The 13,788-nt window shown below is 42.2% G+C and overlaps 1 protein-coding gene across 1 annotated transcript; it reads right to left on the minus strand.

Annotated features, from left to right (window-relative positions):
* Positions 1-3,615: 3,615 nt before the first annotated feature.
* LOC135717134 (uncharacterized) lies at positions 3,616-12,433 on the minus strand. The gene is made up of 3 exons (XM_065239084.1): positions 11,348-12,433; positions 9,973-11,113; positions 3,616-3,830 (listed from the first exon to the last, which is right to left on the minus strand). The coding sequence occupies exons 1-3, from the start codon at positions 12,431-12,433 to the stop codon at positions 3,616-3,618; spliced, it is 2,442 nt and encodes an 813-aa protein (XP_065095156.1).
* Positions 12,434-13,788: the final 1,355 nt, after the last annotated feature.

The raw sequence follows: 13,788 nt of genomic DNA on the forward strand, positions 1-13,788 counted from the left end.
AAAATGATCATTTCGATAAATGACTTAATTTGCGTCCCTTTTAACCTTATGGTCAGGTTAAAGGAACGTTTCAGTTATAACGGAAATATGCACGTTATGAACTCCTAAAAAGTTGAATAGTTCGTCCACATTATCTTTAATAGATCGAGCATTACAATTAAAAATATTTAATAATTTTAAATCCATTACCAGCGGTGCCGGTGGTGTAGTGGTAAGCGTGAATACATCTCACCCCAGCAGGTCCGGGTTCAATCCCAGTCGGCGCCGCTGGGATGTTCTGAGGCATAACATCTCTGGTCACGCCTTATTTCGGAAGAGAAGTAAAGCCGTTGGTCTCCGGTTCATGAGCTGATGGGTCGATAGGTAGGGTCCATGTGTGGGAGCTGCCTTCCTGGCGTCAGTAGCATTGGTGCTCAGCACGGAAAACAAGATCGACGGAAAACAAATCAAGAAAAAAAAATCCATTACTAAATTTCAAAGTCATGACGATATTGCTCGCAAGTTTAACTCCAGTTTGAATAGCATCAAACATGGTGCTAGTTTTCAGTATTTTAGTAATGATGTCGATTAATGATGATTTCTGTAAAAATTCCATTTTAGGAGCAGTTATGCTTCCTAAGTCAACATTTTCAAAATTTTCGTTAGAATTACGTTGGCTAGTATTTTTATTTCTACCCGCTGCAATAGCAGCATAGGTAGCTCCATTTACTACTACGCTGAACATAGTGAGCAGCGAAAGGAGCAGATTGTTAACAGCAGAGGAATATGTTCGGAAAAGTGGAGCGTTTCCTACCTGCCGTTTGAAACGAGTTTGTAGGATCGCTTGGATGTGTGATTTTCGCTTCAATTTGAACATTTATTTTTTTAGGATCTTCCTTCACAGGACAGTAGTCCTTTGCATTAGAGGAATCTCCACAGTTCATGCATGCAAGGGCACAGGGTAAGTGTGCCAGTTATGGCACTAGTGCTCTAGTTGTTGGCTCTAGTGACTTTTTCAATTCAACTCAGTCCACCAGGAATCATCAAACATATTTTCGCGAGAGAAAATATTCAGACCCAAACTGAAATTATGGGAGCTCTCAAGTTGCTGAGCTTTTTTTTTCTTGATTTGTTTTCCGTACTAAGTACCAATGCTACCAATGCCAGGGAGGCACCTCCCTACATATCGACCCACCAACTCATGGACTGGGGACCAACGACTTCACTTCCTTTCCAAAGGAAGGCGTGATCAGAGATGTCATGTCTCAGGACATGCCGGTGGCGCCGACGGGATTGAACCCAGACCTACTGGGGTGAGAGGTTATCACGTTTACCACTACACTACAGGCGACGCTACGTATAAACATTATATGCATATCGTTTTTTTTTAAATAAATATTACTTAGTTCCTCACTGGCTCACCCACCCTGCATTATTCACACACCAAAAAATTCTGAATTTTACTGGCGATGTAAACATCCATGCATGCAATCATTCATACATGTAAACTTCCTTTTTACGTAAACTAGCAACTTGCAAGAAATGTTGCAAACAAAAGTGGACAGTTGCATACAATATATGGGATATTACATGACATGTCTCATAAATTTACACGATCTATAATCTAAACTTGTATGATATATGACGCTTCATTTATGTACATCATAGTAACGGAAATTTACACTTCTTTTTTTTAGCTGTGCAAAGTAAATATTTACTTCCAGAAATTGCTGATTAATTTCTTATTAACGGTACATCAATTGATAGGACAATCAATACAGAATAGTACAAAATGGAACAGCGGATGTCAACAACAAGGTGTGATATGTTTTACCTCGCTTGAACTGTTTGTTACATAGCAGCTTCGATGAATGGAATTTCCTCAATTTCCTTTAACAATGCTATTTGATCATATTTACGGTTTCTGTTTTCTTTTCCTTTCTTATTCTGGCCAACCAGCATGATTGCTTCAATCTCTGTTCCACATTCCTAGGCTCATTCATTTCAGATCGGTAAACAAACAGTATGATGGCCCATTTGTTTGTTCCTATCCAATAGGATTTGTTGCTGACAAAGCTGAAATTGAGACAATTTTGCACCATCTGGTGTCTTTTGGACAACGATCCAATCGAAATGAAATTTGAAAGTAGCTTGATTTGTTTTATTCTCGTATCGATGTTCTATAAAATAAATAAAACTCAAACGGCATCGCATTCATCGAAATCCGGAAGCGGAAGTGGAATAGACAGTTATATGTACCCTGGGATAAAAGCAAACAACTAGAAGCAGAAAGCGAGCAGTACACATAAGTGACATAAACTGCATCTTTTGTTCGATAACAATTGCTGTTTTGGAAAAATATAGTTGAAAACACGTGCCACCAGATAAAACATAACCTGTGCTATCTAGTTTGAAATCATCTGATTCATTGAGTTCTATCCTGTTTCAAACCTATCGTCGTGTCGGCTGTGGGAATGAAACACGAGTAGATTTGTTTCAACATCCGCTGTTTGCATCCAAACAGCTAGTGAAGGTCCAACATCCGGTGAGCTACAGTATCGAACAATTTCCATCGCTTATTGAACTCGATTTTTACTGTTACTGTTCAAGCAAACACGAATTATTCATTCAATTGCTTTGAGTACCCAAGCACAAACGGCGAACAAACGGTGAGCATAAGAATATCAAACTTTGATTTTAGAGCCAAAATCAAAACAAACCTTGTTACGGCGGGTGTTCCAAAGAAAACGGCTTTATAAAAATGAGATATTATGTTGATACATATTGTTTTCGTTGACTATAATTCTCATTAGTCTATAAGAAAACATAATGTTCAAGAAATAATGAATACTATAGTTGAAGATGCTAATTTCAAATAACAGGGGGTTATTCCGAGAGTCGAAGTGACTTTTGTCACTAGTGAAGTGAGAAAAGTCACGTCGTGGTGACGTGACTCTCTGTGCAAATCAAATGGAGAGTCACGTCACCACGACGTGACTTTCCTCACTTCACTGGTGACAAAAGTCACTTCGACTCTCGGAATAACCCCCCCAGACTAACGTGGTAATTTTTATACGATAGATAAGGAAATGAAAGTATAGAATTGATAGTTCCGGCTAAAGCACGGCAGTGTGAAAATTGCATATAGAAGTAGAAAGCGAGCTAGACAACTTTTAGGAAGGTAAAAATCAATTTTATCATCTCTCTTTACCAAACTCCCCCTTTGGAGAGGGATGGTGAGGGGTGTGCGATGGGTTTTGCTCGGCTATTACTTTTTTCAATGGAGGACTTTGGTGACCGGGTGATGTGATATTCGACTTGTTGCGCTTTTTTTTTCTTCCCAGGTTGACTGTGTTCCGGTTCTACAACTGCAGGTGAGCGGGTCCTTAGATGCATGGATGGTCCCGCTGCTCGCGACTCTCTCCCCCCTATTCTGCGAGTCACGTGACTCTCTCTCACCGGTGAGGTGACAATTGTCACCTCACCGGTGACAGAGAGTCACGTGACTCGCAGAATAAGGGGGTCTGACTTGCTGGCAATCAGCTTGTTGATCTTCTCGTCCTTTCGCTTCATTGCTTCCAACAGATTAGCGATCTGGGCGTCTTTCTTCGTCATCTCTCTCTCGAGTTGTTCGAGCTATTGACGATCTGCACTTGGCTGGGCTGCTGCTGCTGCGTAGCTTCTCACTCCTGCTTCAACCTGCTTGCGTGCTTCCGGGTAAGTAAGATTGCGATCGACCTTGATACGGATAACATCCGTTTCCTTTTTGTAAACGGGGCACTGGCGATTGTTCGGACGATGCGGTCCTCCACAGTTAATGCAGTGGGCAGCTTCTCCACATTCCTCATTCTCTTCAACATTGCGCTCGGCGGAACAATGCAGACAACGTCGTGGACCAGGACAACGGACACGCGGATAAACATAACGGAAACAACCATAACGGAAACAACCATAACATAACAGCGGGTTTAGGTAGTTAGGACGGGTAGCAATTGTCGGGATAATGTGAAGAAAAGTAAATATAAACAAAATCACCTGCTCGATTCGGACTGTGATAGTTATTTTCGCTCGCAGAGCATTAGCTTTTTGAAGGTTAACAATCAAAGTCCAATAAAATATATCCATGAATTTCGTTAATTTGTCGTATTCCTGCGGATTTATCGAAGATTGTAAGTGTTTTCATCAATTATGCGTTTTAAATTAGCACTCGAAAATAGTTGATACTTTGGGGGATAAAATTAAAATTTTGTCTATTCATGATCTATTTTTCGGATGCCTCGGGTTTATAATTGAAAACCGCAAAGACAGACATTTAAAGACACACATGCCGTTGCATGTGAAATGCATCTACTAAGTACCATATCTCAAAGATCACACTCACCAGGTAGAAGAAGAAACCCTAATAAAAAATACCATACCCAAACGATAACCCAAATAACTATTCCAAAAATGGTTTGGATGATACCGTGAAAAAGTTGTTAAGCAAAATAACCATACATATTTTATTACATCGGTGTTCTCTACTGAACATGAAATGGAACTGATGCTATATTTGCTTGATCTGGAGTCCCGATTCTTTGGCATTACTATGAGGGATGTGCAAATGCTGGCGTAGAAGTTAGCTGAACGGAACGGCTCACCTCATCCGTTCAGTCACAAACTGAATATGGCAAGTAGAACCTGGCTAGAGAGGTTTCCAAAGCGGAATCAAACCCTTTCCTTTCGGAAACCTGAAGCTACATCTGCGACTCAAGCAAGAGGTTTTAACAAAGTGTCCGTGGGCGCTTTCTCCATCCCGCATTTTTTTTCCTCTGTTCGGGACCTAACACCACTGCGACCAGTTATTTGATCTATTGTAGTATATCCCGTGTCCTTAGTTTAGTGCATGTCGTATTACTCCATCACTATTGAGAAATGATGAAGTATTCGATTTTTTTACAGTTGTCATTCTCGCATTTATCGCAAGAATCCGACTTTAATTGAAAGGTCCCGCTATTTATACCCTTCGGAGTATTGAAACACCCTCCAAAGGCGCGCCCCTTTGTCAGTCAAAATTGGAATCCTTACCAACAAAATTAAGGAATGACACCCATAATGACCATGCATCAGAACCCTAGTCTTAACCACTTCAAACTAGGGAACAACGAATAGGAGATTAGGAATTACAAAGATGAAGACAACTAACTCATTTTTTCCTTGTTTCAAGATCATCCTCGGTAGACAAAGCCGAGTCTTGTCACTATCAACAAGGCATAAAAAGTAACAAGAACTAAGATGTGTTCCTTGGTTTACTGAAAAATCCTGCTCCCCTAGTTTGAAGTAGTCAGGACTATGAATCGGTGGTAGATCTTACATCCCGTAACGTACCACGAAAAGGTGATCTACCCACGCTACGGGGCTCCATCCCGCGTATTTAATGTTATATTTATTTTGAAAACGTTTATTCCTACCTGTATACATTGTTTTTTCAAAAGCTATGTTGAAGATTTACAGTTTACCTTATCGTTGAAAGCTTACAATATAAAATAATGTTCATTTTACCTCCAGCACCGGAGCAAATTACTCCCTCTGTGTGTTCAATATGCCCCCATCACATGGTAGTTTTACCCCCAGCATCTGTTCATATTACCCCGTCTGTAAGTTCATTTTATCCCCATTACATGTTCATTTTATCCGCTTATATAAAATCAGCCTTGTATTCTGAGTTGGTGAAAATGCAGGAGTTATAATGAAAACCTTTTTGTTTTTTATACATTGCTATAGTCCACTGTTTTGAATATGTAAGGAAGCCTAACTTTACGTAATACGACGAAAATTTTACTGGTTTACGTTCACAGTTTTTAATTGAGGGCTTTTGATGCCTGTATCATTTTTTCATTAGTATAATTGTGTGGCAAGTACAATCATACTCTATGCCCAGGAAAATCGAGAATTTTTCCATCCCGAAAAATTCCTAGACTGAACCGGGAATCGAACCCAGCCACCTCTAGCATGCACACTTAGAAAAAATCGTTTAAATTTATGTGCTCTGAGACTGACATATACGAGCGTCAATTGTGATATAAAGTTGAACAATAATAGACGCGAAATTCAGCTCAATCGAACGTACTTTTCGTCGAGCAATGAACTTTTCGTCGAGCAATGAACTTTGCAGTCTCGAAGCACCTTAGTCGATAGGTAGGGTCCAGGTGTGGGAGAGCTGCCTTCCTGGCACGTCGGTAGCATTGGTGCTCAGCACGGAAAACAAGATCGACGGAAAAAACAAACCAAAGGAAAAAAAAAAAAAAGTGTGTGGTCTTGCTTTACCGACTGAGCTAAGGGAAGCCCCATAATAGATAATATAATAGATACTTCTTCGGTAAAGTTGTTAGGGTGGATAAGAGCCTTCTATTGACATAATTAGTTTAGTTCCAGATCTCGCTGTTCAGATGGCGCTACAACTATCTTTTTACAGAAGCATTGTAGCAAAAAACTTTCTTCGACAAAGTGGCTTTTTTCAACTTTTGATAGCTCTTTTTAAAACGACGGAATTTCACAGCTTACTTTGAATTAGATACTCTAAAATTTTGATCGAATCCGTAAACAAAAACATTTTACGTTTTAAACACAAATAATGTTTAGTCAAACAATGTCTCGAAAACGTTTTGCAGTTTTATGGACAATCCTAATGAAATACCTATTCTATCTGTTAATAAAACCATCAGATAGAATAGGTATCATTAGGATTCGCTTTTGGTCAACACACCAAAAAATTCTGAATTTTACTGGCGATGTAAACATCCATGCATGCAAACATTCATACATGTAAACTTCATTTTCACGTAAACAAGCAACTTGCAAGAAATGTTGCAAACAAAAGTGGACAGTTGCATACAATATATGGAATATTGAATGACATTTCTCTCAAATATACACGATCTATAATCTAAACTTGTATGATATATGACGCTCCATATATGTGCATCATAGTAACGGAAATTTACACTACTTTTTTTATTTCATTAAAATAAAAGCATTTTACCCGGCTGACTAGATGTTATCTCCTTTAGTCATCCCATAATTAACCAGTTTGCCTTGAAAGGGCTAAAATTATTTCAACAGAAAGCCCTTATCCACCCGACCAACTTTGCCCAAGACAGCAATAAGACGCATGAGTGGCGCGCAAAGATTTTTGTTCTACAAAAGTAGATTCTGCCTCAGTGTGCCTATCGAGTGAGCATATAGTTACGAACCGATAGCGATATGGTGTACCTGGTTGTTATACGCGTCAGTGTGGTAATATAATCATTGACCATTTAAAGCTGCAACTATATGCACTAAATGATAGATCAACATCCCACCAAGCATTTTTTTTTTTAATTTCTTTATTTATGAGATTTTCAGCCGTAGGCTAGTGTCCGATCACGGACACTGGAGATGGTGTGGCAATCCTCGGCTCGGAGGATTCCAGCTGATTTGGCCAATTCCCCCTGTGGGAATGCCAACAGGAACACAACGAAAAGCTCGACTGAAATCCAACTCAACTCATAGCCCTGAAAAGGACTGTTTTGGCTTCGGCTTGTCCAAAGAGGAAAAACGAGAATGAATTAAAACTTTCAACGGCGCTATATTTCGGTGTTTGCTTTACAAAGCTTGTGGACTGTATGATGGCGACGCGCAAAATGCGTCGCTTTAAATGTGTTTGGCTTTCTTCTTTTTGATGTTGCATTCATTTATTTCTCCTTCATTCATAACCAATCAGCACTCGCTGCACGCTCGTTGGTTTGTGGTCGGTCGGTCGCTCGTCGCTCGGTCGGTGCTGCTGCTTGCATGCTCGTGCCAAGCCAGCGGCAGCGTAAGGAAATGATCAAAGCTTGTTTTTCAGGGTCTTGATACAAATTACACATGTAACATTAGGGTTAGTTTCGGAAACCGATTACCCGCGGTCGCCTCGGGGTTAGTAGAGTTTTAAAGGATTGGGTAAGTGGTTAGGGCGATTACACAAAACAACTACTACTACTACTTCTACAACACATTACGTTCGCTTCAATCGCGAACATTCTCCCCCCGGGCAAAGAGGAACTTGATGAACAACAGAGGGCTGGGTTGAATCAAAGGGTAAAGGGGCCAACTTCGAGATTGGGCGGCGGAAAATACCATGAGAGGTTTGGAGCAACCTCGGACTGGATCGGAAACATGTAACACAAGACCGGATGATTTTCCTGACAACAGAACGAGCATTCAGAAGCCAGAATCTCTGGCGGACCAACGAAACGAGACCAGACGGACCAATGTGCAACATTTCGCAGTGCATTGCTCTTAGCAACGATTCGACAATTGGGTTTTTGTCAGGGAGTACGGCTTGGTGCTTTGAACCATATGGCAAACATGAATGCTTCAGTCTTCCACCCACTCTCAACACACCATCATTCATAATAACATTCAGACTACTGAGTCGACGCAAAGGTTCACCTGATTCAAGCCGACGAATTTCGTCAGAAAATGCGACTCCTTGAATATACTTGACAATCAAATTCAATGACTCTTTCAACTCTCGCACAGTTAGGTAATCCGAAGTGATGCGTTCCGATTTGGGAGACCTTGCATTCACAACAAATCTCCTCACATATCCAATCACTTGCTGAAGCTTTCGGAATGAACTAAAGGCAGTCATAACTGGGATGGTTTCAGGAACAAGAACGGCAGTAGACGCGGTTATTGGTTTCAATTCCGGTAGTTTATCATCGGGAAGAGGATTAAGCTCATCAATCTGATAGCTATGACTTCGCAGAAACGGAGGTCCGTTCCACCAAAGTTCGTTCGAGGCAAGGAGTTGGGAGGGTTGACCACGACTGACAACATTAGCTGGGTTTTCGGACGACTTGATGTAATTCCAATTAGCATCAACAGAATGATCAACAATTTCTGCAACTCGATTGCGAACAAAAACGTCAAGTTGAGATAGAGGCTTTTTTAACCATGAAAGAACGATCTGACTATCCGACCAATAATGGATTGAGTGGAAGTTCATCTTAATTGCCGGAAGAACCTTCATGGCCAAACTGATTAGCAACAATGCAGCACACAGTTCGGATCGGGGAATCGTCAATCCTTTGATTGGAATGACCTTCGACTTACTACAGACAAGAGATACCTTTACCCCATCATGGGTTACGGTTCGGATATAAAGACATGCTCCATACGCAAAGGCAGAAGCGTCGGCAAAGCCATGAACTTCAACATAAACATCATCAGGGGCACACATATACCGGGGAATTCTTATTTGGTGGATGTGATTTAGAGAATCACGAAATATGGTCCAATTTTGCATCAACTGACCATCCAAAACATCATCCCAATTCAGCTTACTCATCCAGATTTGCTGCATTATCACCTTAGCAACTATTATTACAGGTGATACAAGACCAAGGGGATCAAATAGCTTAGAGATCTGCGAGAGAACATTCCGTTTGGTAGGAGGAGAGCTGGAAAGACTTGGTAGTTCCACGTGGAATCGGTATACATCCTCAGTCGGATCCCAAAGAAGTCCAAGTATCTTGATGGCCTGGTTAATATTCGCATCTTCAAAAGACAAGAACCTTTCCCTTTCTTCTTCTGGAACTGACTCCAAAATCGCTGAGTCATTCGCACACCACTTATGAATGGGAAATCCCCCTTTTCGGAGTAGCTCCGTTAGCTCGAGACGACATTGGATGGCCCCTTCTATGGTTTCAGACCCAGACAGAACATCATCAACATAAAAATCTTCAAGAACGATCTTGGCTGCAATCGGAAATTGATCACCATCATCAATAGCAAGCTGCTGAAGTGCCCTTGTGGCTAATAATGGCGCAGAAGATGTACCATAGGTTACTGTTGTTAATTCCAAAACTTGTAAGGGATCATTTGGATTTTCTCTCCAGAAAATTCGAAGCAAAGAAGTGTGGATTCTGGCGAGTGCTATTTGCCGGTACATTTTACTAACGTCAGCAGAGAAGGCGAACCGATGCTTACGAAAACGCAGGTTAATCGTTAAGATATCTTCTTGGACCACTGGTCCGATCATCAAAGCATCATTCAGGGAAGGTCCATTACCCTTCGATGAAGCATCAAACACAACTCTGAGCTTCGTTGAAGAGCTCGTAGGCTTCAAAACCGCATGGTGAGGGACATAATACTTCAAAAGCTTTGGAGGATCTTGAGACTCATCAATCTGAATACAGTGACCGAGGGATTTGTACTCATTGATGAACTCTGCATATTGTTTTTTCAGCTCAGGGTTTTTCAGGAACCGTTGTTCCAGCATGAAGAATCGACGAAGAGCAATCGAACGATTGTCTTCTACCCGATGAATAGAATCTTTCAGGGGCAACTGAACAATGTAACGACCATTCTGGTCGCGATGGGTTGTGGAGCAGAAAATTTCTTCGCACAACTGTTCTTCATTGGTGAGAGGATTACATGAATCCACGGATTCAATCGACCAAAACTTTTCCATAGATTCAGCAAGACTTTGCAGACCCACAGAGTAACAATGTTGTGCAACATGAGACTCTTCGATAGAACCAGCAACAACCCATCCAAGCCGAGTTTCTTGGAGGATTGGAAGTTCATCAGCCATCTTGACTTGACCTGGCAGCAATAATTTGAAAAACAACTGAATTCCAATCAGCAAGTCAATTTCACCAGGAATATGAAATTCAGGATCTGCAAGTGGAAGATTCGGAGGGATGTTCCACTTCCTTATATCAAATGGAACAGATGGCATAGGGCCAGTAACTTTGTCAGCAACAAGACACTCAAGTTGCGCAGCATAGTTAGAATTACAAGAACGTATCTCAATTCTTACCATCTCAGATAGCGTTGAACGCTGACCATTTGCTCCGACTACCTCAACGTTAGTGGAGAAACGGGGTAGATTCAAAGACTTAACCAGACTACGAGAAGTAAGGTGAGCCTGGGAACCACAATCCAAAAATGCTCGACAGTATTTCAGATTTCCATCCGAATCCTTAATCTGAACCCTAGCGGTCATCAACAAACTATGACTCAGACGTGGGGGTTGCTTCAGTGAACGCGAGACTGCACTATTGGACTGGGATTCCTTGGGAACAGATTGATATTGCACATTTGGGACATTCGATTTCAAGGCAGACTGCGAAACATCAGGAAAAGGTTGAGACTTCGAAATTGACTGTGAAACCTCAGAAACAGACTGAGATTCAGCGTTCGAGACATTGGATTTCGAGGTGGACTGGAAAACCGGTTTATCACTATGCAGAAGGGTATGGTGTCTACCCTTGCATTTAGAACACGTATATGACGATGTACACGAATTACTTAAATGACCCACTTTCAAACAATTAAAACAAGCTTTGATCTCTCTTACCTTGGCTTGGCGTTGCACGACGGTCATCGCTCGGAAGATCTCGCACTTGAAGTTCGGGTGGGCTCCAGTTCCACACACGTCACAGGACTCCTTTCCGGTGACAGCAAAAGCTTTGGTAGAGATGCTCTTCACTTGATTCTTGCTTGGTACAGATGGCTTCGTAACGGGCGGCTTCACGATCGCATCCTCGCACCGCTCCCGGATTGCGCAGCGCTTCTTTAGGAACTCCATCGTGTCCTTGTACGTGGGAATTTGCTTGTGGGGAACGGTTGATTCCCATTCCATCCGGGTTTTGGCATCCAGAGCTGTTGCCAAGAGGTTGACAACGAAACGCTCCGACATACCGTTCATCACTTCATCCATGAGCTTCAATCCATCGATGTGTCGGGATACTTCGTCGACTAATTCCCGAAGATCCTTGGCACTTGTTCGGTTCATTTTCTTCAGGCTAAGCAGCCCCAGGATGTGTGTGTCTACGATGAGCCGCTTGTTTTCAAAACGTTCTTCCAGCAGCTCCCATGCTCCGGCATAATTATTCTCGTTCAAGGTGCAGACGTCGATGATTCCAGCGGCATTACCAATCAACGCTTTATCAAGGTGGTAAAGTTTGATGGCGTCGGAATCGGTGGATGTTCTCATGACGTCGAGAAACATGGCCTTGAAACGTGGCCAGTTCTCGGGTTTACCATCGAAGGTGGGAATGGGAGCCTTGAGTGGTTGCTGCTGTACGATGATGCGAGGAATCCCTTCTCGCTGGGACGATGGCATCGGACGAGGTTGCGGCTCGGTCATCAACTGGATTAATGTTTCGACCAACATGCAAACCTCGTTGTGTTGGTCTTCGAATAGGATGTACGTTTCATCCTGGTCCACTAGTTTTTCGGCGGGAGTCAAAGCGACGATTTGCCGATGAATATCACAATACTCCTGGTAGTGCATTTCCAAATTGCGTGTGAAGACTTTCAGCTGCACCATACTCAATTGCCTTGCTCCAGCTCCATATGCTTCTTCAACGGCCTTCCGGATCCTCGTCACTTTGGCCTTCGCTTGCCCACGAAGGTGAACAAGAGTCTTCACTTCAGCCATCTTCTCCTTTTCGTTCTTCACAGGTGTGTGTTGAATTGGCATCAAGCACAGCGATCACCTGCACAACGGTAGGCAGGAACGGACAGGAATAAACACGTTCCACCACTTGCGCACGACGTAAGACGTTCGCGTACGTTTTGTTTTGCACACGCGACGACGAACAGGTTCGATTTCACTCGCGACTGTACTTTCGAAGAAACTTGCCGTTTTCCTTTTAGCCAAGCCACAAGAAAATTCTAAAACAAAACTCTGCGAGCTTTTCGTGAGGTAGCAGGAAATCCGATCGGCTGATCACAGCGACGAAAGGCAGGAACTTTTCGACAATCGTCAGATTGTCGAAACGCTGTTGCGGTTGCAACAGAAACGGATGGGATCACACGGATCCGGTTCGGCAGGACCAAAAATGTCCGATCACGGACACTGGAGATGGTGTGGCAATCCTCGGCTCGGAGGATTCCAGCTGATTTGGCCAATTCCCCCTGTGGGAATGCCAACAGGAACACAACGAAAAGCTCGACTGAAATCCAACTCAACTCATAGCCCTGAAAAGGACTGTTTTGGCTTCGGCTTGTCCAAAGAGGAAAAACGAGAATGAATTAAAACTTTCAACGGCGCTATATTTCGGTGTTTGCTTTACAAAGCTTGTGGACTGTATGATGGCGACGCGCAAAATGCGTCGCTTTAAATGTGTTTGGCTTTCTTCTTTTTGATGTTGCATTCATTTATTTCTCCTTCATTCATAACCAATCAGCACTCGCTGCACGCTCGTTGGTTTGTGGTCGGTCGGTCGCTCGTCGCTCGGTCGGTGCTGCTGCTTGCATGCTCGTGCCAAGCCAGCGGCAGCGTAAGGAAATGATCAAAGCTTGTTTTTCAGGGTCTTGATACAAATTACACATGTAACATTAGGGTTAGTTTCGGAAACCGATTACCCGCGGTCGCCTCGGGGTTAGTAGAGTTTTAAAGGATTGGGTAAGTGGTTAGGGCGATTACACAAAACAACTACTACTACTACTTCTACAACACATTACGTTCGCTTCAATCGCGAACAGCTAGTTCATCTCAGCTCACCTATCAGTTCTGTATGAAAAACAATTAAATTTTTTTTTGACTTTTTTTACCTAGGGGATGAGTACTTAAGGGGGTTAGATTTTGATAAGTTCTTTAGTGGGAATGACACTGATGAAGACTGCACATTGTAGTCGAAATACGTATCTGTCATGGATACCAAAATTAATTAAGTGGAATTAAATGGAAGATAACCTTTTTTGCTGTTTTATTTAGCATTCCGCTAACAACCCAATTTCATTACTTCATTATGATGGCTACCAAGCCTTTGGGGATTTTCCTTATTAAAG

This window comes from Ochlerotatus camptorhynchus, unplaced genomic scaffold (genome assembly GCF_037179485.1).
Source record: "Ochlerotatus camptorhynchus isolate MF236.1 unplaced genomic scaffold, CSIRO-AGI_Acam_v1.1 ptg000048l, whole genome shotgun sequence".
Taxonomy (NCBI): Eukaryota; Metazoa; Arthropoda; class Insecta; order Diptera; family Culicidae; genus Ochlerotatus; species Ochlerotatus camptorhynchus.